Here is a 27,287-nt window from a genome sequence, read left to right as displayed (position 1 = left end):
CCCCCAGCAGCCTAGTGCTGCTTCTCTCTGCCCAGAGAAGGAAGCAGCAGCACCAGACGAGACACATCAATGCAGGGACCCAGCTGAGACTGCTGCAAGACAATCTGCTCCTTAGGGTCAGTTGTGATGGAGTAGAACTAGGGAAAGGGAAAGGCAAAGGCAGATGGAAAATGGGCTGCTTCTGCTCTGAGTGGGAAGCAGGGCTACAGCCACAACCTGCTGATGTCCCTTCCTACCTGAGTCACCCTGTGATCTAACCCCCTCTAACCCTGTGGGTTAGAGAACCCACACCAGAAGCCCTTGCACTCACTTGCCTGACTCAAATATTTTGCTCTCTGGCCTGTTCACAGCCTTGGCTTTTGGCTACACATTTGTATCTATATTATCATTTTGTGACTTAAAAATCTGGCCCCTGTTCTACGTCTTCAAGATGTGCACAAAAAGAAAAAGGCAGAGCATTTTATGTTAGGGAAATTACGCAATCCTCTGTTTTCTAGTGGATTTTTATGGTTTGAGATGCAGACTATCTGTCTGTTACCAAAGCTGAGAGACTATTGTCCTAAGAAATCTTAGGAACTGGGACAAGTCATTCAGGGAGGCTGAGCTAGCACTGCTTGTCCTCCATGGTGTTGTGTGGTACACTTCACCTAAGACACAAACTGTTGTGGCCACCCTTTTCTGACTAGAATAAAGCTGTGGTAATGTTGGTGTGAGAGGTCAGATAAATTTGGGCTCACAGCAGAGCTCCCAGTCAGCCTGGAGTGCCACAGCATCACACCCTTCCCTCTGCAGTGGCTGGGAATCTGTGCTGCCTGTTTTGGCAAGATACACCATCCGTCTGATCCAAGCTCTTGCTGCCTGTCCTGCACAGTTTTGTCACATGTCATCATTCCTCTATAGATGCTAAAAGTAACACATGAAATCAGACAGATAAAACTAGGAGAGACCACACAAACAAGTTGGTGAAGGAACACAGCTCCCACAAAAAGTAAAGGAAAGGGGAGGTTGGCCCCTTCCCTTGCAGGGGTTGGGATCAGGGGAGCACCCAGCAGGACCACTTCAGGTACGACTCAAATCCATCACTCATTCTCCCACGTTCAAGTAAAACAGCCAATGGTCTCTGCTTTGGTACTGCTCTCAGTGGTTAGATTTCAAAATCACATTAGTGTTTGGCTTTACTAGCAAATGGGGACTGAAAGGGCCTTGGGAAGGTACTTACAGCCACATGGTTTCCTTGCAGCTGCTGCTTCACCTTCTCTTGCCCAGAAGTACCAGACAGATCTTGTTGGGCAGGTGGGCTGATGCATTTTGTGAGCCTTTCCCCAGGTCTCAAAGTTTGCCAGAGGCTGTGCAGCTTGGAGGCTGAGAGCTCTGACTGCCCATCTCTGGACTGATGTAGTCGTTCCTCCTCCCAGTGGCCTCCTAGTGCCTCACTGGCTGCCAGTGTTCCTGGTCCCTAGTGTGCTGCCTGCAGTGAGAAGTAGCAGCTGGGGCTCGATGGAAACAGCCACCGTGAAGCTGGACGTCCCTGCTCATGTGGCAAGACAGTGTCCATGGGAGTCCTGCTGCAGGAAGAGTTGGCATTCCCATTCAATGGCTGTGGCACTGGGAGGGGGATCAAAAACTCCAATCTTCTTCTGGACTTTTAGATATACCAGCATCAGGCAGTAATGTTGACCTTTAAAACTGCTTTTTGGGACAACCCCTGGAGGGCTCCCCATGGTGTGGGCAAGCCGTGGCTCTGCACTGATCATTGGCTGCTGTGGGAAAGACAAGGGGAAAGAGAACCACCACAGCCCGTGTCCAGAAGGCATCTGAGGCATCCCCTGTTCAGCCCTCATGGCTTAGACACATCCCCATCAGTGACAGGCTGCAGGCAGTTCAGTATCCATCACCCCCACTGTGCCTCCTTCCAGCTATGAGCTCACAGCAGACCAGTGGGTTTGTGTCGAGTGAGGAGGGCTTTGGCCAGCGGCTCATCTCTCTTAACCCATGTGACTCAACTCCTCATGGAACTGGGCTGCAAAAGGAAACCACCTCGACCACAGCATGATGGGGGGAAAAAGGCATTTCTAAATGTTCGCCCACACAGCAAAAGACCAGCAGTCTACAACATCGGCATTTCCCTCTGTGATTTTGAACTGCAGTGTCCCTGGTCAAACAAAGGTGCTGTAAATCTCTTCACTCTGTCATACAGGGTAGAGAATGCATGTGAATTACCTAAATTAGTTAATAGCTCTGATCAAACATGGTTATCTGATAATATAGTAAATAATTGCTGGGCCATAGCACCATATAAGTGATCACTTAGCAAAGATAGCTGGGTTCCAGGCTCCTGCCAGTCATTGCTCACAGTGTTTTGAGACCTAATTGGCAAATAAATGTGAACTGCCTTTTTTTTTTTTCTTTTGCTTGTCTGATTAGTCTTATTTTCCTCCTAGTGAAGTTCTTGCTAGGTGAAAACCAGCTAAGCTAAAAATCAGCTTATAAGGCTGTTCTGTTTAGCTTCACGCTAACTGCATATTTTTAATCACTTTGGTGGTAAGGACCTAGCTGCCATTATTCACGTTCAGTGGAAACACAGACACATCTCAGTCTAATCAGGATCACTGAATCTGGTATTGAGGAAAAATGCATCTCAGAACATGTACAGCATCATGATGTGTGCACTGTTTCCCATAAATACGAAGTGAACTAAGGAACAGGGTAGCAGGGACACAAATATTTTGACACAAATAGACAAAACAGGCATTTTTTCCTAGTAGATAATTTTCGAAATGGAAATGCTGTAAAATTTCAAAATAGAAATAACTTCTATATAATTAAATCTTTTGAGAGGTTCATCTGCATGCTTGTCCCTGCTGTGGGATCAATGTTTGGATTATGGATTGCAGGTCCATAATCAGGCACAGATGGTCCCTCCTGCAGTTTCCCAGTGAATCTGTGGTATGGTCAGCAGCTCCCAATGTGTTTGTGGGGCACATGGCTGCAGTTGCAAGCCACCATGCACCTGGGAGAGGAAGGGCATTAAAGAGGCCCAGCTAAAGTAATGAGGGAAATTATCATAGCCCCCAAGGGGCCAGATTTTCAAAGATAAGCACACAAGGACTGTTTCCAGCAGTGTTGAACACGTAGCCAGTATTGTTTACCCAGTCTTTGCACTTGGAAATACGTTACCTGAATGTTAAGAAAATTGAAATGACGAGCTATAACGAACATTTATCCTCCTCTCTGCATGAACTCAAGGTGGGAAAAAAACCAGGTCTGCAAACATGAGTAGTACTCTACACTAAAAATAATTGGGTAGTTTTTGAGCAGAGTGCTTTTGCATGTGGGTGTTTCCTCTTCCTTTCTGTTTCAGTCATTAGGATTGACAGATTTCTCTGCACAGCAGAGAACAATGGCCTGTTATCTGTTGGAGCGTGTCCATGTTTAAGACCTCAGCTGCAGGTATCTTGGGTATAAATTATCCCAAACGCATCATGCCCGAGTGTGCAGGAACAATACAAACACCGGTCAGCCAAGTAGCCAGCAGCATGGTGATGTGGGAAGTCATTTGTTCCCATGGCGATTGCTGGCAGGCAGCCCTCACACCCCATGCAGGAGGGGGAATGGGCGAGATTCTTCTGAGGGGTGACAGGACCTGAGAAACATGTCCCGTGCACTTGGAGATAGATGAGTGCTCGCAGGGAGGCAAGAAGCAGTCCCCTTGCCCAGCATGCTCTCCTGAACCACGTCAGACTGGGGTGAGCTGCTGTAGTAAAAATAGTGGCTTCATGTACACGAAAATACACAAAGCTCTTTCTAGTGTGCTGGGCGTCGGACCCAGGCAGAGAAATAGAGCCCAGATGTCACCAAGGCACTGACTTTTGCAAGCATCAAACCACCTTCAGAGGTCTTTCCACCACTGCTTTCCACAACGGGGATGCCTCACAACAGTCCCGGCACCCCAGGTGTCTTTCCCTGGAGTGATACCAGTGAAGCAAAGCGTCACCACTGTCACTACACACTCGCTTTGCCTGCTGCCCTTGAGGGTGGGAAAGAGATGCCTGAGTACCTCGTGTCGAGGCAGGGCTGATTTTCACTGGTGCCTTTTACATGCTCCAGGAACTCAAAGTTAACAGATGGCAGCATTTATTGCATTGCAGTGGCGTCCCCTGCCAGTTTTGCATTGATCCAAGTTTGGCAGTGCAGGACAATCCCTCCCATTCATAAAATCCTGGGACTTTTATTGTTTCCTTTGACGTTTGATTTCCGAATGATACTGATTTATGCTCATGAACAGCGTAGCAATTTTGTGACAAATAATGTGGTGGCATGGGGTTAGGGGCAGGGAGGCAAAACCATTTTTCTTTTTCCTCCAGTTCTCTCCCAAGCTGGGTGTGAATTATGGTCAGCAGTTAATGATGAAGTGCTGAGACTGCTGGGACATTCTGCTTACCCAACAAAAGGAACAAAGCCCATCTTTTAGCAAAAAGCAATATTTTTTTGTATTTGAAAGATCAATGGTGCCTAGAAAGCCCCGAGCCTTTGAAGCTGGTGTTTAGGGGGAGGTTAAGTGAATGTGGCAGTAAAGATAACCGATAGTTTTAAAAGGAGAGACACCTAAAAAACCTCCTCAGATAGAACACTGATGCATATAAACTGACCTGGATGGGGTTTTTATCTTTTTATCCATTATTTTACTCTTGCATTTGGATTTGAAGCTTACAAGGAATAAAACTAACCCCATTTCCATTGCTTTTTAGCAGAATTAAAGATTACACTAACAATGTGTACAAAATGTGGAGGCTCATTTCAAGAGTTTTCCCAGAGATTGCTTGAAAGAAAAACATCCTCTCCTGTAGTGTATAGGTCTAACTCCCGCTTGTAGCTGTGGTTACAGCTGAGAGTAAACGACTGTCAGAATAAAATGCTGTTACAGCTGCAGCACAGTTATAACCTGAAGTCCAGTGAAAGGGGACTGTAAATGTCAAGACCAAAAGGGTAATACAATATCATATAATTTCTCAGTACTAAAGCTGTGAGTCTGTCCTGAATTTCATAAATATATGAATTGCTATCTTCTGGCATGGTGACTCAGAGAAACCCTGGGCCATAAGGCCTCTCAGCGGGTAGTAGTAGCCTTGGATGCAGCTAGCATCCCCTGAAGTGCCCCAGCACCTCACAGGAAGGGGAGATCATTGCCCTGAAATGCCTCACTCCCCCTGCAGAAGTGGGACAACTGGAAAAGTTGCTGCCCCCCATAATGTGATAAATATCCACATCCTACTCATTCAGCATCCTCCACATGGTCCCTACTATTATTACAACTGTGTGTTCAACCCTCTGCTAGCCAATCCCTGTCCTCCTTCATTCCCTGAGCACAGTGAATCATGAATCTCCTTACACAGCTTCAGGCAGATGCAGTGGAGCTACACAGCACTGTAATCCATACTGGGGAGGGATAATAAATAAAATTAAATATTATTTATTATTTAAACAAATATAACATATTTCTTATCAAATATTATTAAATATAATTTTAATGTACATATTGACCAACTCACATACTATTTTTAACTTTACTTTTTTTTCCCCTTAAAATACGTATATATTTGAAATTTAATTCACAATCACGATGGTCTATTTAAAGGCTACTGTAGGGTATTAAAATAATGTGAACTGGTAGATAATATTCAAAAAATATTTGTTTGGTCTCAAACCTTGAGACAGTTGGAACTCTAGAAGAAGGACACTCACAGCTGACCATCTTGAACCAGGGTTTCACCAAGGAGATGTATCAGCTTTCAGCAGCAGCAGTGTCTTCTCCAGATACAGAAGGAATATCCACTTTGTTTTGCTTTAGTTGCTTAAAATCCTTGACTATGAATTAAGTTTTCAGCAACTAAGCCATTAATTGCCAGTACAAAATGTAGTTTGAGAAGAGTAACTGATACATATGAAACCAATTTACCACAGATTTAATTTCTGCACTTTTATTAAATCTCATTTTCCATCCAGAAACAGAAGGATGCAAAAAAAGAGTTGGCTTCTGCAGTTTTCATGTGCTGTTCTCTGTTACACAGAATGAAGAACCTAAGTAGCGTATGTTAAGTTGTGTAATGGCTTAAATACGTTCACCACGCGTGCTCCTGGATAGCAAAAACAATTGCCAAATTCTTTGCAAAGACCATATGCCACTCCAAATCAACACATCTTTGTGGCTATAATCAGCAAGGTCTACCTCTCCCTTGCAAAAGGATCAAGGAGAAGAATCACAGAACCAGATTAAAATAAGTTATTTAAAGGAAAGTGTCTTGCTGCTAATTTATATTACAGTTAAAGCAACTGTTTATAACCATTTTGGTTGAGTCTATTCATATGCAATGCTCTCTGAAGATGCCTCTCACTGTCTCATACAACTAGAAGTCATTGATCTGAGTGGGCAGAAACTCTTGAGGAAAAAAGAATTACCCTTTAGCCCTCTGATGCAAGTAGAATAAGTATGAAGACCAAATCTGAAGCACAACTCACTGGCTAGGCAGGGCAGCCAAACTGGCTTTCATGAGATGAAATGTTCTTGCTGTAGGAGTGGGCAGGCATAGTCATGCTCTCGTATGATAATGTTCCTAAGCCAAGTCTTGTCCCATTGAATTGCATGCCCTGACTTTACTTCTTCAAGGCAGAGATAAGAGCTGTGGTCCCTGTGGAAGGGGTGATTGAAAGGATATGTGAAATGTTCTTGCCCCTCTTGTTTGTGTGCTATAGGAATTATTCATGAGGTGGTATCTGCTCTAGGATTCCTCACTCCCCAAAGAGATGTCACAGACTGCTTGTTACCAAACACAGTCTCATAAATTACAATGAGAGAAGTTTCCTCCTGGGTGAAAAGGAATAAATGATGCATTGCAATATTCAAAACATCTCAGGAGTCATTCTAACCATGCAGAGCTCTGTCAAATGGGCAGGTGTTGCCTCGCTGAGATTTCATAAAATCCCTTTAGCAACTGGGTTCCCTTTTCTGTGTTACATTGCTGTATGCTAAAACCAGCCACATCCTGCTTCTTTGTTCAACAAAGGCCAAGAGATCCTGAAGTACTCTGAAGACTTTCAAGTGATTGCAGCATGCTGCTAGCTCTCAAGAGCACAATTTCATCTGAGCTGCCACTATTTCCCATGGTGTTTATTCCTCTTGATTTTGCAGTCTCAATGACTCCTGAGTCTCTGTGCATCACCCAGCGTCTACTCTGAAACATGATGCTCTCCTGGAGTTTTACCTGGGGCACCAAGATCTTTGCAAACCCATCTCTACTGTTGAACAGATCACAGCTGAAATGAGGAGAATTTTGCCTTGGTTTGGGAAACAGCAGATGCTTGTGAATATTTTGAATAAGGCTGTCTGTAGAAAACCATGTTTCAACCAAGCTACAGAAGGAGAACTTTTAAAACCTAATTTTTCCTTTAGAAATGATGAGCTGAAATAACCATCACTTACAGTTCTTGGTGTACTACCCTCCCGATACTGAGGGAGCAGCAAGACAGAAACTGCTGGGTTTTGTGACTTAATGGGAAATGTTGCTTGTTTACTAGGACTAAATAGGGAGATCCTCAAGATAATAGAGAGCATGAACCCCAAAGCAATACAGTACCTTTCTCTTCACTACTTTTTTCCCCTGTTATTCTTCATTCAATTCTAAGGATTGTCTAATCTAAATAAACAGCTCAAACTCTTCCACATCTTTGTCTCATTCCCATTTATTCTTTGGTATAAGACATTTAATACGTTTTAAGTATTTTTTATCAGGGATGTTGAGTTACTGCTTAGTCTGTCATCTTTTGACCATCATTCAATTCAATTATAGTGATTACTAGATTCCTGCAGGGTAGATTTAACTAAGTACATTTGACTTTTCTCATTTGAAAAACAATCCTCTTTACAATATTATCTTTTTTCCTCTCTCCCCCCTCCCTTTTTTTTTGGTGATGAAGCAGTCTGTGGTGTCAATACAAACGCTGTGACATTTATAGCAGTTCAGCTGGGAACATGCTGCCCGCTTGTTCCTTTTATTCCTAATTTGCTGATGATTTCCAACAGTGTAAGAGCGCAAGCAAGCACTCTGATATCAGTGTCTGTTGGTGCCCTTTTTTTTGTAACCTTTATCTAAGTTTGGCAGGACCGTAGTTCCTGCTCTTAAACCTGATAACAGGATCAGCACACAGCTCAAACTGAGAGTAAAAGGCTTTGAGAACACTTAGGCAGGATGTCTCAGCCCAGCACATGCTGAAATGGGGCCATCTGACCCAAGAGACTGGCAGTGTCCTTTGGTCCTGGTGAGCTTGCTGGGTGTCCATGACCTTAATAATCCAAGCACTTACTACTGCTATTGGCATGCCTTGTCTGTCTTACTGACTCCTTTTGTTTCCTCTCTCCTGATTTGAAAAATGTCTCAAATCCTAAATAAAAAGTGCTGCTTAACCACGGTGATTTACAATTTTTTATATCTTCTATTTTATTTGTGGTTTCCATGGTGCAATCCTTAATGTGCAGAGCAATGTGGGGAGAGGACTGGGAAGATCATTGATCTTAAGGCAAGAAAGAACTATTAGATTTAGCACAATCACCTGCAAGTAATAGATCATTAAATTTTGAGTGTTCATATATTAAGCTAAATAACATGTGTTAGACTAAAGCATAATCACCCAGAAAGGCACTAAATCTTCAGCTGATGCCATCAAGAAGTGGAGAAACAATATATATCTCAACCCTTTGTTAATCATCCTTCTTTGTGAAAAGATGTATTTGTGTAAAACATACATTTCTTATTACTGCTACATAAACCTGATAATTACTATCTGTTGATAATGTGAATATTACCACTGAATCCTTTATCTGAATTACTGCCTTCTTAATACTAGGTATTTTGAGACCCAATAGAAGCTTTATCTACAGATTTTGACGAGCAAATGACATTTTTTCACAGAGCTTTTGGCAATTTTCCTGTGCTCCAATTCTTTGGTGGGTCTCTTATGCAAGTTAATTTTATTTCGTAAGAAATGCAGTCACTAACTTGGCACAGGTGTCTAGGATCACCTCACCAGTGTTGCATTTAAGTATTTACATCCCTGTGTTGCTATTTTCTTGTCCATATATTCATATAATTTTTTTTGCCACAGCATTGTTCTGAGCGCTCCAGTTGCATTGCTTGTCCTCCTTTAATTCCCAAACACTACAGAGTCATTCCTTTCCCTCATCCAATTTTCCACCACACAGGTCCAGCCAGCACATTTCCTCCCCAGATGTGTGGCTTTGCACTGCCTTGTGATAACATCCTTCTTGTTGGGATGACTTGAGCTGAGCAGGTGCCCCAGCTCATTCTGCATGACTGTCATGTCATAGCATATTTCCTGGGCACATTCCATACATCAGCTTTGTGGTGTTCTCGAATTGCTTTCAGGTGCTAACTAAAACCACTGCCTGGGTTCCACACTGAATCAGAAACATGGTAGTTCATTTCATGACTTTTCCTCACTGTTAATCATCGAGGGCTTAAGTCACTGGCTCTGTCCTGTTTTATGTAGTGTGGAGTTTTTGTTGATACTGATGGAGTTTTTCTGAGATAACACCCAGCTAGCTTGTTACAACGAGTATGGATTAGCAGTCTGTCATGTGTCCACAATTGCCTTTTGTCAGCCAAACTTCTAAACTAGAAGAAATATGTTAAATAAAACCAGTTTGTTCTTATGAAAAATGGTGTCAGTGATTAAATGTATATCTTCTTGATCACGGAATTGCACATCAAGCTTCTCTATAGTTTCGCTCAGGATGAAAATCAGCCAGCCAGTCTATAGCTTTCAACCAGTGATCTCCTACTTCTCCTGTTTAATTAGCATATCACAATCTTGCTTCAAATTTTCTGTAATTCTCCTGGTACTTAAGAAGCTACTGAAAAATCATTCCCTTCTCAGTCAGCTCTTTGGGGTCATTTGGGATGCAGAATACATGTTCTGCTCCTGTTACAGAAGCGAGCATCCCACATCTTCCAAAAGTAGAGAAAAAGCACTTTACTGAACATTTCTGCCCTTTTTGTCTCATTTGAAACACACTTCATTATCCAGCTATTAGAAGTCCTCAGTCGTTTTCGGTTCTTGTTTTGAATATATTTACATTGAATAATTTTCCTTGAACAAATGGTAGATTCCCACAGCAAGAAGATGCATCTATCTGGCATTGGCCATGAGACAGAGGCACTAGAGCTACCAGGATGTGTTGTCTTTCTCTGAGTTTCTGGAAAATCCTAGCACATAACTCATGCAGCTATGGAGTGATGGGACTAACATTGGGATGGGTGCAGCTGTGATGCTGTGCATGGGAAGTTGCATAATGTCCCCTCTTCCCTATAACCTAGTGATTGTGCTAAAGGAAGACTGGAGCATGGCACTAGTCCCATGACTGACTGCTCACTCTACTTTTCACTTTTCCTTGGAATCTGCAACAGCAACTTTGTGCCTTACAAGTGTGAGTTCATTTGAGAGAATTCCAAAGCACCCTGCAGCTTTCCCAACCTGCTCAGACTTGGAGCCTCCTTGTATGACAGCCTTTTGAATGGGCCACAAATATGTTTTCTTGTTACCCATTCATGTATTAAATACTCATCTCAATGATGGAATGCTTGCCCAGTCTCTCTTAATGAACAAGTGTCAGATGTTTAGCACCAGTAGACTTTATTGCTCAAAGGCACAGGCTTCTTGGACCTCCTCTTAGTCACTTTCAGCTCTGTCTGACTCAAAGTAATGGGGAGGAGGAAGAGGGAAAGGAAGAGGCTGTTCCTGCCAATGGGATTCCAGCTGGTTTGTATATAAAATCTTTCCAGGACACCCAAAATGCTTTATTCACTAGTTGGATGTCATATTCTAAATAAAACCAATTATTTGGTTGACATCTACAACCCTGCTGAGGTATGTGATAATGGTGCCCCTTGTCTGTTAAGACAAACACATGCATTCTCCCTGCAGTGAGCAGCCAAGCAGCCCTCGCCAGCCTCGGCAGTGGAAGAATGCGCCCCTATTCCCTGCCGCTTTCTCTCTCTGCCTGCCCATCCCGGCAAGCCAAGCCTGTGAGAATACCCTGGCATAACTTCCTGGCAAGAACCATCATTTTTATGTTGCTTTTGGGTAAATGTCAATGACTCATCTTGTATTCATGCTCATCTATAGTTGGCTTTTCAAAAAAATTTTTTCTTCTAATGTTCTGATCTGCCAAGCAGTGAGTAGTTTGCTTAACAATGTGCAATGCTTGGAGAACAGATGGGCTCTTTTCTTTCACCCGGTGGCATGCAAAAATGAAATTTTGTCAATCAAACTTTGGTCTATTACATTTTAATTGAAATGGCTGTTTTAACAGACACTTTGCCACCCACCAGCTCCATTGTATTTCCTTCCACATTGGAAGGACAACTTTATGACGAACTCAGCATTGAGCAGCCAGCAGTCTGTGTTGCAGTTGTACCTCACACAAGATCATCTCAAATTACCCTCCTGTACAAACACTTACTTAGTTTACATCCTCGAAAATTTACAGTGTAGGCAAGGAAAGTGGTTTTCCAAGCTTAGTAGCAACTCTGGAAATGGATACCCAGGTCCTCAAGATCACTGTAGAGCTGAATACACTGCTTGACTCTCTTTTGCCAGGACTGGTGCACACTTACTGTTATTCAACCTACAAACTCTACTTAAACCCAGATAAAGCATTTTTAAGAAGTAGCATTATGCTTTTCCATACACCATTTCATGAACAGCTAAAGAAAAAGATGAGAAGGAATGCTTCACACTCTGCTGCTTCAGTTGTTCAGAGACTGCCCTTCTAGAGGGTTAACTAGTATAATTTTTTTCACTGAAACTTTGCTTGCTACCATCAGGAGTCTAAGGGCACATTGCTCAAATGAACACTGCTCACCTCCATGAAATACTAATGGGAACAGCTAAAATCAGAGCTAGCCTAGGACATCATGACTATTGAGAAATTCAGATCTGGGACCGCTGCATTCCATACACTCAGTTCAAAGTGCTCTGGAAGCCTTTATGGCCATCTGCACAAGAAAAAAGAGTTTGCTCCTTGGTTGACTGAAATACATATTTCCCTGTAGGTAAAAGAAAATGCATGTAACAGCTTGGACGTTCCCATATGTTGCTGGAAGAGCTTATCTTCTTGAAGGTGTTGATAACTGGCATAGTGGTTGCCTAGAGCAAGATCAGCACATGGACTTGATAGGCTTTTGCAAGCTTTAAAGATGGATTAAAGCAGAATATTCACAAAGGCGAATTAAGTGACAGCAGCTGCTTTTCACAGGTCGATCTGCAGGCAGTGGAGGGAGGGAAGCTCCCCTGGAAGTGACTCAGAGCACACCCCTACATTAAACTCTTCTTCTGAATCACCTCCACAGGAGAGCCTCTGCTTCCCTCGGAGATGCCCATCTCCACGACTTCACATCACTCGCCTTTCCAGCTGTCCCCTGGGCTCCTCTGCTGCCATGGGGGATACGGACCAGGGGAAATCGCTGTTGCAGGTGGAAGGACATGCATGTTGTAAATGGCTTCACAGACTCAAATGGGGTTTGATATTTCCAATTATGAAACACAGCTCACTGAATGCTGGGTTTTGAAACTCATTGCTAATATTTTAAAGTGAAAAACAATAACCATATGGGATTTAAGCAAAGTCACATGCCAGGTTATGAGGAACCGCTTGGTTTGTCAGTTCCCAGCTGCTACTTTGATAAATCACCAGGGGATTTCCTCACTGGCTGGGCTGCCAACTATCCTGGGGTGAATAGAGGAAACAAGAAGTTTTGTATTAGATTTTATGGGCTGGAACCTTCAGCATGCCATGATCCCTCTAAGCCACACCAATGTGAACCAAGGACAAACTGATTGTGCTGAATCTCTGTGTTTATGGGGAAAGAGCTCCCTGTGGGCACAAAACTGGTGGAGGCAATGTTCCAGATCCATATTTCAGACAACACCCTGTGGCACAGAGAGGTAGGAGGGTGGGAGATACATGGGAATAGGGTTCCTCTGTGGCTTATCCCTTCTGTCTACTACTTTTCTTTGAGCCTGAGTTACAGCTTCAGCAGAAGATGCAGGCTTATAGGCTCCTCTTACAGCTTCTAGGGCCAGCTGTCCATCATCTACAGCTATGCATAAGCACATTTACTGATACATACATCTAACAAGGGCAAGAACTGAGGTCTTACGTGCTCTGTGGTGCAGAAAATGTGAGAGCGTCTCAGGGTGAGCCAGCTGATTGTTATCGTGCCTTTCACCCAAGAGAGCCTTATCAGACTTCGCCCCCTGGAGCATCTGGCACTGTCAGCAGCAGTGAGCTCACCCACACAGCCCAGACGGACTCAGTGCAAGAAGCAGCCGTGTGGCTGGCTGTAAAAAGCTCTGTATCTCAAAATTAATTTGCCTGTGGTTCTGCTGACACCTTCTGATTATGCTGCCCTCACAGTAAAAGAAAGGGTGTGCTGAAATCAATTTCCCACCCCCTACTCCACTGCAGATAGAAGACAAAAGATATATTGCTAATTAAAATGTTCTAATCTGCTGGAAAGCAGTTTTGTAGGATTGATTTGAATAAAACTGATGATGCAGCCCACTCAGATCACTGGGAAACGACCTCTTTATTATGAAGTCCCAGAATAACATAGCCAAGCAATCTTGATTTCCTAAAATCTGTCAAAGGAAGAACTTCTCAGTTAGTTACAGCATATAATATGGTTATTCCTGAAATGTCCTCTGCTTAATGAACAGCTGATATTGGCTAACCTCATAGAAATAAGAGAGAATTAGTACCAGCTGCAAAATGCATTCACTGGATAGTGAAACTGGCAGTTGATATTATGCCTGCTATAAATATTTTTAATTAAAAATTGTCTTCTGTCTCTTCAATTGGTATAATGGCGATAATGCTTACTGAGAGTTACTGAAGATGTAATAGGATTCCCCTTCGTGTATAGCAGAGCTATTTATTCTGCTGTAATATTGCTATAGTGGAAATCTGCATAATAACATCCAGATTCTAGTACAAGAGAAAAATAGACTGCATGAGTGGTTTATCTGTGTGTTTCAGAATAAGGCACATGAGCATTGTTGCAAATTCCTAAATAAAAACCATGTTCAAACTCTGTTTGCTCAGGTGTGACTTTAAAATTATTTTAACAACCTTTTCTGGGAAATTTTCACCTTCAATCCACAGCCCCAGGGCATTTTATGTGTTTGAGAAATGGTCTGCTCTTTGCAAGGTTACAGGAAGCTGCACAGCAGATCCTCTTCTGCTCTTCTGGCCAGGCCTTGCCACAGGGCTCTGTCAGGGAGGATGGGGGCTTGGGTGCTTCTCCCGCCCTGATTCAGAGAGAAGCAGCCCCTTTCTGCATGGCTCCCCAGACACCCACTGTGGCAGGGCTGGGAGAGGCAGTGGCAGAGGGGATTTTGCAGTGCTGCAGCAGACCTGAGCCTCTGGGCCTCTGGTCCCCACGTGGTGCTCTACTGCGACAGCTATCTGCAGGTGATGAGGGACACCTCTTCCTTTGGGGAGCCAAGAGCCATTAGGCCAGCTATGCCTTGGCAGGCACAGCCCATGTTAGGCATTACCCAAATAGGATGGATACTGCGATAGCTGGAGAAATCTCTGTTAGCTGGGTCTTTGGGAATTCGTGATTGCCCTCCACACTATGTGGGAGACTTTCTGAAGCTGATGGGACCAATCACTTTCTCATCCCCACTTGACTCTTCTCCCCTCTGAGGCTTTGGACCAATATTGTGTTTTAGGCACTTCTTCCCACTGCCTTCCTCAGCCCCCTGCCTTCATCCTCCCCAGCTTCTGATGCATCTACCCCTCAGGAGCACTTGCTTTAACTCTCCCATTTTTATTCTCCTGTATATATCTCAGAGGTCCTGGTGCAGCTTGCCTTGGCATGGTGTTTGTTTTCTGACAACTCCCAGAGGCTCAAGTCAAGACAAAATCCTCATTCTGTCAGTCACTGTATGAACACGTGATTAGGCACATTTCCTGCTCCAAAGACCTTTTGATCTAAACCTGCTGCTTTGATTTCATAATGATACTTAATTCCTTTCACAGTTTGGCTCTCAACCCTTTCTTGTCCTCAAATTGACAGCAATTTTATTCAATCAAGACATTTCACAGGCAAAGACACCATCTTTTTTACCCATAGATTCTTTCTCCCTACCCTGGGTTCTTCCTTCTGCCACAAATTATCATTGTTTTGCTTTTCCAGCTAGCCCTTTCAGGTGCTTTTATGATTTGCAGTCCTCTCATTTTCCAGCTCCTTATTATTCTTAGGGTTCAGCATGTACTCTCCTCTCCCATCTCTTTCAAAGGGAAGCTCTTGCCCTCTCACAGACTCAGCTATCCCTTAGCTGAGCTGAATTTATGATGAACACTGTTCCCTCTTCTTTATCTTTTCATGCTTAATTTCACAAGGGTCTTTATGGTAGCCACCTCTAAAAGCTTTACTATTGCATCAGTGATACTCCTCCCTATTTCTTGCAAAATTTTCTTCCTGTCTTTCCAATCTCAAAAATAAGAAACCTGACTGTGTGTTAGCTTTTCCCCTATGTTTTAACCCCGCTAACAGTGAAGGTGAGTTGTTATTTGTCCATCATGTCCTTTTGGTAAGGTGCAGATTTGTTATCTGGTTAAAAGGCACCCCAAAGGGATGGGAATTAGCATATATTCCTGTGGCAATACAGTAAGTCTTTCTTTCTTTTGAAATTCATGTTTTTGACTCCCACTTACTTGTTTGTTCTCACCTCCGATGAACTCTGCCTGCTTGGCCATTCCCCCTCTCCATGGAGAAGGCAGCAGCACCATTGCAGTGTGGTTCCTGCAATGTGGTTCCTGCCTGACCAGGTTTGTGAGGGGCACTGAAACCATCATCTATCAGCACCTCTACAGATCACTGGATTCGACAGCAAAGACAAGAAAAAAACAAAACCAGAGAACTGACTCACACTAGTGCCCAGAGAGAGAAGGGGAGAAGGGAAAGAGAAATGAAGACCACAACCCTATCCACCTGAGGGCACAGAGATCATGTTAGCCAGATAGGGAATGAAACAAAAGGGACTTTTCTGGGGGTGGCTGGGCAGGGGGAGCTTCTGTTTGATTATTTTCATTTTGCCAGGCTACCTCCCAGTGTCAGTCACTCAATGACCTAATTTTGTTCCAATAATGAAAGTACTCTATATTAACAGAAAAAGGACTACACATGATTATTTTTTTCTCCATCCAATCTAATGAACTGGTTTTGGTGGCCAGTTTGAATGATATTTTGATCACTTGAGAGGTTTTATATGAAATAGTTGTAATTTAAGAGCCTGTTACACCAGGAGAAGCTCTTGCTTGCTTGTGTGTCTGTTCCTGCCCTGTCGTAAACTAAAAGAATTAAAAACACTGCAAGCCAAGATAAAGTTGAAATACGATTCTCTAGTTATTTCAATCAAAAGGCAGTATTGATTATTTAATTACATAGAAATGATCCAGATGCTGAGCATTTATTACAGATTGATGACTGTCCCAGAGTAGTTAATGGCCCTTCTTGCTGCCATCAACACAAGCTGCTTATTAATCCCTGGAATACGGCTTGCATAACAATCATAACCTGCTGTTAAAAGTTTATAAATAGATAAAAGTGTCACATGGATTTATGAGTGCTGAGGCTGAATGGGATCTGCGTGGCATTCCTAGTGAATGAATGCCATGTGCATGAGCTCATCTGATTGCTTGAATTATCACAAAATCCCAAGTTGCTCTTTTGGATTGGAAAATGGCACATAAGAAAGTGCCAAGTGGCTGGAGTCCTATCTACTGACTAGGAAATAATTACTTCGCTGCATAATAAAGAGACACCTTCATTCTAACAGCAGCGCACTGCCCTTCTTATCCTATCGCCTGAAATGCGTGTAAGGGAGGCTGTGTGGCTGTGCTGTTTCATTCCTTTGCCTTGTTTTCAAGAGGACAAAACTACACACACATAGAGCTGCTCCAGGTCCCCCCAAGCCCAGCAATGAGTCCAGCAGTTGTAGGGGTCTTGCTAGGCTGGGATCTGTATTATGCAGGAGCCCTTTGCACTTGTGTCTCTCCATCTCACACTGGGCTGTTAGAACACTGAACCTGGTACGTGCTGCCAGTGAAAGCTGCTTTTGGAAAACACTGTCTCTTGTTACTGACACAGCTGGGAGGACATGCAGACCCTGGGGGATAGGGCAGTTGAGGGCAGGGAGTCTCAGTGGCGCTGCATCCCAAATGCTGTGTGGTAACTGTGCCCACCTCTGCACCGGCACTCACACTGTCCCTTCTGCCTGGGAGCTCAGCTTGCAGAGGACCCAGCATGCAGAGGACCCAGCTCCTGTGGAACTGCAGCATCCTCATCACAGTGCAGCTCAGCTGAAGTCACCTGGGCACCAGCTTCAGTCCCTGTCCTCTCATCAGCCACTGTCCCCCCAGCTAGCTGTATTCAGCTTCCTAACCCTGCCAGATGACCAGTGGCTGGTTATTGCATTTGAGCAGTGACTAATGAAATTTATATAAACATGCTGTTGTCTGGAGATTAAGAAGGCTGCCTGGAGGAGTGGAACAGGTCTGTGGGAGCACCCTGTTCCTAACCAAGAATTTAGGGAAGTGGCTTCCCTGTATCCAACCAGACCACAGATACTGAGGTAAGAGAAAAAGATGAGAAATCGCTGTCTCCTTCAAAGAATTAGAAAGGTGAGGACCTGAGACTCTTCCTGAATCACAACTTCGAGCCTGTTAGCATTACTGCCTCTATTTTCTGTTCTTTTCAGTGGACCTGTCTCAATTATGCAAAGACACACTTCAGTGCAGCGCTGAACTGGAGAGGGCTGTTCATCCTTTGAAAAGGAGAAGCTGGGTTCCACAAGGCCCCAGGCCCTTGTCCCCTTACACCATACACTGTGCACTTCTCCTCTAGCACAGAGGCTTGGGGGGCTCCCCGATCCCCATGTAGCAGCAGCTGGAGCAGGGGCTGGGATACAGGAGAGGAGTGGGTACATCAGTAGGCTGTCGTTGCCACTGCATAAGTGTGAGATAGAGGGTGAGATATGAGAGGTGTACACATGGAGCAAGCGTACTACCCAACAGGCTGACAGGTTGGAGGAAAAAAAAGATATATTTCACCAGAGTCCTTTCCTGTGACCTTCAAAACTGCTTGTTCAGAGAGCACACCGCCTCACCCACTGCTTTGGCTGTGCCACCTCCTCCCCTGCGCCTCTCCCTTGGGCTCCCTCTTCTCTCTTGCTGCAGCCTGTAATTTTTCTTCACACTCTTGAAATTCCATGGACTGCAGTCTCTCTACCTCTCCCCTCTTGTCCTGTCAGGAGGCTGATTCCCACTGCCAAACAGTGGCGCACCCCTTCCACAGTCCACTCCTGTGATTTTTAGAAGGAGTCAGACACTAAACAAGTGCTGAACTAACCTAATTATCCTTCCTCAAATTCTTCCCAAATCTGCTCTGCTGCGCTTTCACAAAACGTGGCCACTGTTCAGGTGAGAAATGCAGCATGCACTTCATGCACTTTGTTGCATTCCTTCCAAGGAGAAATGCCTCCCCAGGACCCCTAGTCCTTCCTTTGCATCGACCAGGTGCCTACACCCGGGCAGGCCCCCCGTCCTGTGCTCACGAGCTCTGCAGCACTGAGGGATACCAGCTAAGCAGGCAGGCCCAGACAACTTCTGTATCCAAGAGCTGAGAGAAGCAAATTTCCCTCCCTGTGCTCGTCCAGAGGCACTGAATCTTTCTGTCAGTGGTGTTCGGCATCCAAAGCTCGGTGTCGGGTGAGGCAGGAGCAGGACTCCACCCAGTGCAGTGCTGCGCGGGAAAGAGGAAGCACATTCCCATCGCCCCCATCCCTCCCGTCGCCGCCCTCCAGAAGCCACTGGGCGGACGGCAGCTCCGTCTGGGATGCTCCACTTAGCGTGGCGGCCAGTGCCATCTAGCGGGATCGGGAATGAGTAACCAATCTCCCCAGAGGTCCGGAGGGACCCGGCAGCACCCTCTGCCGCGGGGTCCCCTCCCCGCTTTTTTCCCTTCTGTGGGAAAGCGCTCCCACAGCGGGCTCCCTGTTTGAAGGATATGGACAGACAGAAATTAAAATAAATGGCTAAAAACATGCATCAGCTGGATGTCAAGCGTCCAGGCATAAAGGATCCTGGAGTTTTGTTTGCTGTGGGAGATGGGGTGGGCGAAAGGCTGGGAGTTGGAGCACGCTAGGAAAGACAGGTGACAGGTCCAAAGGAAAGTGTGTGGCCGGGTCGAAACTGATTTTTTTAATTAATATTTTCATTATGTATGGATTAGATGATATAAATATCTTTCTCATCATTATTAAACATCGTAGAGAGCAGGTTTTTATGGACAGGTCTGATAAACACCTGCCAAAGATAACACTGTGCTGCCTCACAGTGTTCTTGCTCTTAAAGGTCTCCTCCAGTACTTCACTCCATTGGCTTTTTATGGTCTCCATAAAAGAGAAAGAAGGAGGCAACATTCTTGCTTTTATTAAACAAAATTCTCAGTTACAGGTAGGGAAGAGGATGCAGAGCATTCCCCAGAGAATCTTAAATTACGTTATTCAATTGAAATATTAATCAGGAATCCCTTTTCGTTAAGTACGAGCACTTAAGTACTTCAGCTATTTATGTGTTTGTACTTCAGCATACATTTTGACGAGGCAGGGCGTTTTTCCCACTATGCTGCAGAGTAACGACAGAAAACTCAAAAGTGAAAAATGTGGCTGGAAAAGATGTTTCATACGAAAGAAGAGGAAGGAAAGAAGACACCTGGTATATGCCTCTCAATCACGGCATTAATCTTGGGAGACCGTTCCTGTAATCAGAATAGAGGCACAGAGTCCAAAAGGGGCTGCCAAGCCACCCTGAGGAAGGGAGGGAGGTCTCCAGCAGGGAAACCACTCACCAAACCCTGCTGGCGTGAGATAGACCGTGCTGCGATCGGGACAAAGTAACGCAGATGGGAATCTGTGGGAACCCCCCGTGCGCATAAGCAGCAAGGCGCGGTTTCGGTCTGACATTCCCAGCGACCCTCAGAGGAGGGCCCAGCCCCGGCCCGGCCCCTCCCGCCGTGCATCGCTTCCCCCCGCCCCTTCCGGCGCGCGGGCGGATATGGCGGCTGCCACTGAGGAGGCCGAGCCCGAGCCGGGGCCGAGGCAGACCGAAAAACAAAAGAAGAACAAGAAGAAAGCGGCGCCAGGTGTGGGTGGGGTCCGGGTCCGTGCGGGGCTGGGGACCGGCGCGTCGAGAAGCCCTAGGGCTGCAGGTCCTCTCCGTGCGGTGCTGGGGAGGGTAGAGGCTGCTGTTGGGTGCTTGGGGCTTGTGGTGGTGCGCCCGCCCTCAAGGTACTCGGGTTCCTTGCCTCAGTCCGTGCCTTGTCCTTGTGTAATATACTTGTATAGTAAATCGTGCCTTGCAGAATACACCATCTAAGGAGTCTTTCTGCTGTGCCTTTTGCAACCGGACATGTCTATCTCGTATTGGCCTTTTTAGCCACCAACGCGCCTGCAACAAACGTGGGTAGAGCCCTTCCCAAATCTTCGTTCGCGAAGCCTAGGCATGAACCTTATATATATATATGTATATATAAATATATAAAATCTTTTATCAACAACGCATATCTCAGCGGTGGATTTGTTTGTTTGTTTGTTTGTTTGTTTTAAGTATAAGTAGCTTAAAGCAGCAACTTCATTATGGCCAGTAGAGATGCAAACCAGATTCTAGAGAGGATTAAACCAAACTTCTTTGTCCCTCTGCTTTCAGATACCCTGTCTTTTGTAGTTAAACGGGGAGGAGATGCAATAGGAGGGAAAAAAAACTCAACAGCTCTCTTGTTGTTGTTGTTGTTTTGTTACACCTATAACAGTTGATGAATCGGAACTTCTCACTGTGCCAGATGGATGGAAAGAGCCAGCCTTTACAAGAGAGGATAATCCCAAAGGGCTGCTGGAAGAAAGCAGTTTTGCAACATTATTCCCGAAGTATAGAGAAGCGTACTTGAAAGAGTGCTGGCCACTTGTCCAGAAAGCCTTGGGTGAACACGTATGAATTCTTAATAATTGTGATGCTGCACTTTATCTTTTTGGACACACATGTCTTAACTAAGCTTATTAAAATAGTGGAAGTTGCTTTTCTCATACTGTGTTTGTAAATTTCTACTGTGCTTGCGTTTAGAATTAGCAGTGTCATTTTTTGTTGGCATCAAAATCACTGAAGAACCGTGTAGCCGATTTGCAGTCCTTTACAGATGCTGTTAGCAAAGCTCTCCGCTTATCTTCTCATCCAGACCCTGACAACTTTGTTCAGCACTTAAATTCAGGGAGATGAGGAAGATGCTTTGGGCCTTGTGACATATATTCAGTCTGGTTTTTGTCTGTGTGTGTGAATTTCCTTAAGCTAAAAGTCGCTTAAGAAATTTTGGAAAATAGATCTGCATTCAGTATATGGCATTCTGATTGTTAACTGCTTATTGCAAAAGCTGAATTGTGAGGTTCCCATTTAGAGACTGATGCACTGTTTCTTTTCAAATACTGCAGTATGTGAATGCAGCGCTGGATCTAATTGAAGGAAGCATGACTGTCACTACCACTAAGAAGACTTTTGATCCATATGCAATCATCAGAGCTAGAGATTTAATAAAACTTCTGGCAAGAAGTGTTCCATTTGAGCAGGTCTGTAATAAATCCTGGAAGTTTGTATCTATCGTAATGCTTATATTCTATCTTAAATTCCATTATATATCCTACTCAAATTCTGTCCTATAAAAGAGTACATCTTGAAAATCTGGGATTTTCAAGTGAGTCAAGTAAAATAAAATACATATTTAAAGTAAATATATCTGAAAGCAAAGTGAGAAGAATAAACTGAAGTATTCTCTTGACTCTTATGAATAATACACTTGCATTCAGATGACATTGACTGCATCTTTTCTTTTTAGGCAGTTCGTATCCTTCAGGATGATGTTGCGTGTGACATCATTAAGATAGGCTCTCTGGTGAGGAAGAGAGAGACTTTTATAAAAAGAAGAGCACGGCTTCTTGGGCCAAAAGGATCTACTCTGAAGGTATTTCCTCTAAGTGTAGTAACCAGACAATTCTTACACCCAAATTTGTGTCAGGTCTTCATAATTAATTTCTTTTTTTGCTATAGGCCCTGGAACTGTTAACAAACTGTTATATTATGGTGCAAGGCAACACTGTTTCGGCTCTTGGACCCTTTAGTGGGCTAAAAGAGGTAAGGGGAGGTAGATGAGCTGTTTGTGTAGCAAACGCAAACTTCTGTGCCCAGCTCAAGGGCAGGCGTTAGGCAAAATCTGGCAACCTCAAGTATTTCACTGACTTTTCAGCTATGTGTTAGTAAGTTACAGGAATATCTGTAGTCTTATCATTTTAGCTGCTGAATTTTTTTAGACTCTGAGGTCATTCTGTCTTGGAAAAAAAATACTTGTATATGTTTTAATACCTATATAGAAGACTGCTTGTCAAAAGCAAGTTCCTCATGACACCATAAGATCCATGGGAACATGACAGTAATATATTTTTTGGGGCCTGCTGGAGTCTTATTAGAAACATGGCAATATTATTTATATTTCTAAAGTGCTGTGCCTTCTAGTTAACCCTGTGCGTTAGCTTTTTAAAGGCTGGAATCGATGATCTTGGAGGTCTTTTCCAACCTTAATGTTTCTATGATTTTATATCTCGCTACTTTGGGGAGACAGAGCCGGGGAGAGGAAGCAAGATAATGTAGCTGGTATTTTAGATTATTAGAATATGAAATACTTGCTGAGTTTTCTGTTCTTCATTTTGTGTTAAATACAGGTCAGAAAAGTTGTTCTGGACACAATGAAGAATATACATCCCATATATAACATCAAGGTTAGCATAGTCCACTGTGTGGCTTTGTTTACAAGAAAATACTATTTCTTCCCAGATAATTGTGTGTTAATAATTTACATGTTTCTGTGTGGTAGTCTATATTTCTGCAGTGTGCTGCTTTAAAAAAACCCTGACTTTGACATCCTCCCTTTTATTAGGATTATTGCCATAATACCATTAACAGTATCTGAGAAAACACTAAAGGAAGTGTGTATAAACTTTCTGCCCTTCGATTGTTTGCTTAATACTTGCTTATTTACACTGAGGCACCTTCTCCAGTGCATTCTGTCTCCATTTTGAGACGTATGCATCTTTCTGGTGCTGCTGTTCATAATTAAGCCCCACTGCTCTCACTGAAGTGAGAGATGAAGGTTTGGATGTAGCATATTCACTGCAAGATAGTCTAGTAAAATTTGTGTTTTGAATCTCTTGACTGTTACTGTAATACTGTTTTTAATAACTTCTTTATGACATTCTGAAACTACTGAAGACTTTGATGATCAAAAGGGAATTAGCAAAAGATCCTGAACTGAGGACACAAAGCTGGGAAAGATTTTTGCCTAAGTTTAAGCGGAAGAACTTGAAAAAACGCAAGGAGCCTAAGAAGAAAAATACTAAGAAGGAATACACACCGTTCCCACCTCCACAGCCAGAAAGCCAGGTCAGTTGAAACTTTATTTGGTTATGCGGGAATATAGCATGACTTGAAATCGTGTTCTTTGTAGAAAAGAGGTTGGGAGGCTTTTTCTGTAAAGATCTTGATTTCCTGATACTAAACATCTGGCTTATAATCCATAATTACTTAAGGCTTCTTGGTAATTGTCGTACATAGATTGATAAAGAATTGGCAAGTGGTGAATACTTCTTGAAAGAAAGACAGAAGAAACGCAAGAAAATGGAAGAGATAAAGGTAAAGCTGTACTGGTCCACCGTCCAGTTAAAAAGCATTTGACTTCTGACCGGGAATTTGATTTTTTTCTTTTCGGTCCTTTTTGCCCTGCTCTACTGCTACTTGACCTTTTTATTGGTAACTTTAGGCAAAGCAAGCAGATGCAATCAAGAAAAGACAAGAAGAAAGAAATAAAGCTTTTATCCCACCAAAGGAAAAACCAGCTGTAAAAACAAAGAAAGGTAACCTTTTTTTTCCTGTTCTAAAACCTTCTATTGTCAATTCCTAGGCTAAGTGACTTTGCAGATACAGCCTAGGAAAAAAAAAAGGTCACGCAAAAAAATCCTATGGTCAGAGCCATGCCTAGAGTTGCCAGACACAGTAGAAAGATCATGCAGCCAATAATTCTATACCTGTAAAATTACAATTTTCTGTAGAATGCCCAGTCTTGATTTGCTGTCCTGGCTACATCAATTTCTGGCTTTCAGTCTTATAGTGAAGCTGTCATAACTTTTACCTTCAAGTGGCTTTTCTAAAAAGAAACCCAAAAGCAGTATTTATTTGGAAACTTTTGTCACAAGTAAGTACTGGTACAAGATAGGGTAAATAGCTATTTTTAAAAGTTAAAGCAAAAACCACTATATGCAGAGTAAGAGCTTATGTTCTCAGATGATTTTCTGAATGCACTAGAGGAACAAGTCTTCAGTTTTCTGGATTCATTGATTATGCTGCATATTCATGGTATTAGATATACTATGTAAGCTTTGTATTGGCTATACTACCTATATATTATTACACAATTTCTTATGAGCTTAAAAGTCTGTGTTTCTTGAAAAGCATGTGTTCTGCAGCATTGATACAGTACTATTTTTTCTGTGGTGGCAGTAAATTTCCAATGAGCCTGTTGTTGACTGCACTGTCTCTCAAATATGGTGCTTTTCTAGTTGATGCGTGTTTTGAGCTAAAATCCTTCAGTCTTCCAAGAATAGATGACAGCACAGTTTGTATGAAGAGAAGAACTGAGATCCAAAGACATATGGTACCTACTGTTAGATGTAGGAATCAACTGTATGAGATAGGAGAGTTAGATCCAAATTCATGACTTGTGCTCAAAAGAGAAAATACCGTCACTTAGGTGAACGTAAGAGTAGGTTATTCATGTTGCTCAGCATTAAGTGTTTCACTTCAGTATTCTGTAGCAGTCTCTTATAAAGGTCTGCATGCAGGGGTCAAAGATCTGCACCATATGCCCCCAGCCCACCCTTCCCCATCCTTTTTCCAACAGTGGTCAATAATGGATTGCCACGGACAGGCATGTTTGGGATCTTACCACTTTAGTTACTTGCAGAAAGACAAAATACCATGAAAGATCTTCTAGATATAAGCACGCGGTTATTTTCTTCTCTTCTTATGTGAGATCAATCATGCCAATAGACCTATGTCTAAGACAGTGTGTATGTATTAATTTCAGAGGAGTACAGTAGTGTTCTGAGGAGTGGGGGATAATAGTTTGTATTGTGGCATCTGTGTCCAAATGCAGTTGTATGGGATTATTTATACGACTGTTCTCCTTTGAATTCTGCTGAATAATATTTGTAGATAATGAGTTTCAACAAAAATGATTAGATGAATAATCTATAAAAACATTAGTAAACATAAAATGAGTCCTAACCAATGCCACAAGATGCAGTTTACTATGTTTATATATGAAGTCATCTCGTAGACTGTTAAAATTTTTAAGAAGTAAAATTCATGTCTGTTACCTTTATATTTCTTACTATGTAGCCTCCACAGAGAAAAAAATTGATATCGAAGCCATCAAGGAAAAGGTAAAGAATGCAAAGAAAAAGAAATTAGGAGCGCTTCCTGAGGAAGAAGTAAAGTTAAAAATGGCAGCAGATGAAAAGAAAAAAAAGAAAAAGAAGTAATTCACCATCCAAGATGGCTCACTTTTCTCCTCCAATAATGAACATTTTCACCCTTGGAAGATTGGAGACTTTTTGCTGTCGGTATTATCTGGACAAGAAAAGATTAGGTAGAAAGATCATTCTATTTTCACAAGTACAGTTTAATTAGTGGACCTAAAGCAGCTGTGCAGACTTGCCAAGGTTGGTGAAGAAAATCTGTGCCACTATAGTGTTTGAGAAAGTAAGAGAGTTGGATAATATATCCCATCTGCCTAAAGGGAAGGTTTCATACTAGAAAGATTTAGGAGTTTGGTGTGGAGTGTTAAACTTTAGGGTCAGAGAACTCTGAAAAGGTGAAAGTTCAAGGTAATTCTTCTGTGAAAGACTACCAGACAGCCTCAGTTGTGGTGATAACTTTTGCTAAACGGGCAAGATTTTTTACTGTATTATGCTTTTGTTTCTGTAAAAGCTGATTATTTGTGTGTGTCTTGTCTTGATGTTAATAAACTATTTTAATACGTTGTTCTTAAATCCTTTAATTAATAGTCTACTGCCCAACCTACATGTTGTTTTCCAGGAAACAAACTCACAGCTTCATATGAGAATTAGACAAACCATAACCTTCATTGATTACCATTAATACCATTAATAAACTGTTATTTATTAGCATTATCCTTATGGTATTTTAGACAGAATGTGGTACGAAGTGTCTTTACCCAGGGCGTGTGCTGCAGGGAAAGCATAAAATCATTTTATCTACCTTTAAATATATTTTTAATTTATTTCCTGCTTGCAAGAATGTCTTAAAAAACTGTGTTCCTCTTTTTTTTTTTTTTTTTTTTTTTTTTTGAGGTCCTTCCTGTATTTTAAAGGAAATTTAGAGGTTTTTCAGTTTCCTGAAAATGCAAAATGTGATGAAATAAAGTGGACCGGCAGAGCAGCTGTTGCTTATTTCATATGTTTGAGATTAAAGAAACAAATGTAATGAGGTAAAGCCACACTAATTTCCTGACTCTGTTAGAGTGTTTTTGCCAGGTTTTAGAATATTGATCACCTGCACGTGCAGTGGAAATGATTATGCTAGAACAGTGCCACTCACTGCTTTTAGGTGGGTGACCTTTTATTTGAAACTAGTAGGTGAAAACATAGCCAATTTTTTTTTCTTACACATATAAATTAAAATTTTGAATATATGTGGTTAGATAGCTTTTTTAGAAACCCCAACTGGCGTTTGGCAGTTGACAGTACAAAGGGGAGGCTGCTGTTCAGAGTTTGTCAGGTAGTTCAGACCTTTCACAGAGTGCAAGGACTAATTTCAACAGGACACGCTGCAGTATGTTTAAATGGCAGTTCTGAGAGCGTGCCCACACGAATGTGCTTCAGCAGAGGAGTCTGCAGAGAACCCAGTAAGGGGGAGGCTGACTGTACCCAGCAAAGGACCATGAGTGTCTTAGGGAAGGGAGAGTCCTTGGCTCTAATCTGAACTGCATGAGGCCCCTCTCATGATGGAGTGGCACGAGTGTTCCTGTTTG

At 42.9% G+C, this 27,287-nt stretch overlaps 1 protein-coding gene across 1 annotated transcript; it reads left to right on the top strand.

Moving 5' to 3' along the window:
• Positions 1-20,181: 20,181 nt before the first annotated feature.
• KRR1 (KRR1, small subunit processome component homolog) lies at positions 20,182-26,286 on the top strand. The gene is made up of 10 exons (XM_017804410.1): positions 20,182-20,285; positions 20,952-21,127; positions 21,622-21,756; positions 22,023-22,148; positions 22,235-22,318; positions 22,903-22,959; positions 23,450-23,620; positions 23,792-23,869; positions 23,997-24,090; positions 25,634-26,286. Exons 1-10 carry the CDS (start codon positions 20,198-20,200, stop codon positions 25,774-25,776), a joined length of 1,152 nt encoding a protein of 383 aa, XP_017659899.1. The 5' UTR covers positions 20,182-20,197; the 3' UTR covers positions 25,777-26,286.
• The last annotated feature ends 1,001 nt before the right edge of the window (positions 26,287-27,287 follow it).

Source organism: Lepidothrix coronata, unplaced genomic scaffold (genome assembly GCF_001604755.1).
Source record: "Lepidothrix coronata isolate B3197 unplaced genomic scaffold, Lepidothrix_coronata-1.0 Scaffold9, whole genome shotgun sequence".
Lineage (NCBI taxonomy): Eukaryota > Metazoa > Chordata > Aves > Passeriformes > Pipridae > Lepidothrix > Lepidothrix coronata.
This window is presented reverse-complemented; position numbering and strand designations above follow the sequence as displayed.

Bases quoted from the DNA above. Each gene is read 5' to 3' on its own strand.
- KRR1 (XM_017804410.1), top strand. From the start codon at position 20,198: ATGGCGGCTGCCACTGAGGAGGCCGAGCCCGAGCCGGGGCCGAGGCAG. The intron at 21,128-21,621 runs GTATGAATTCTT...CAAATACTGCAG, and splicing joins AGAAAGCCTTGGGTGAACAC to TATGTGAATGCAGCGCTGGA. The intron at 23,621-23,791 runs GTCAGTTGAAAC...TGTCGTACATAG, and splicing joins CTCCACAGCCAGAAAGCCAG to ATTGATAAAGAATTGGCAAG.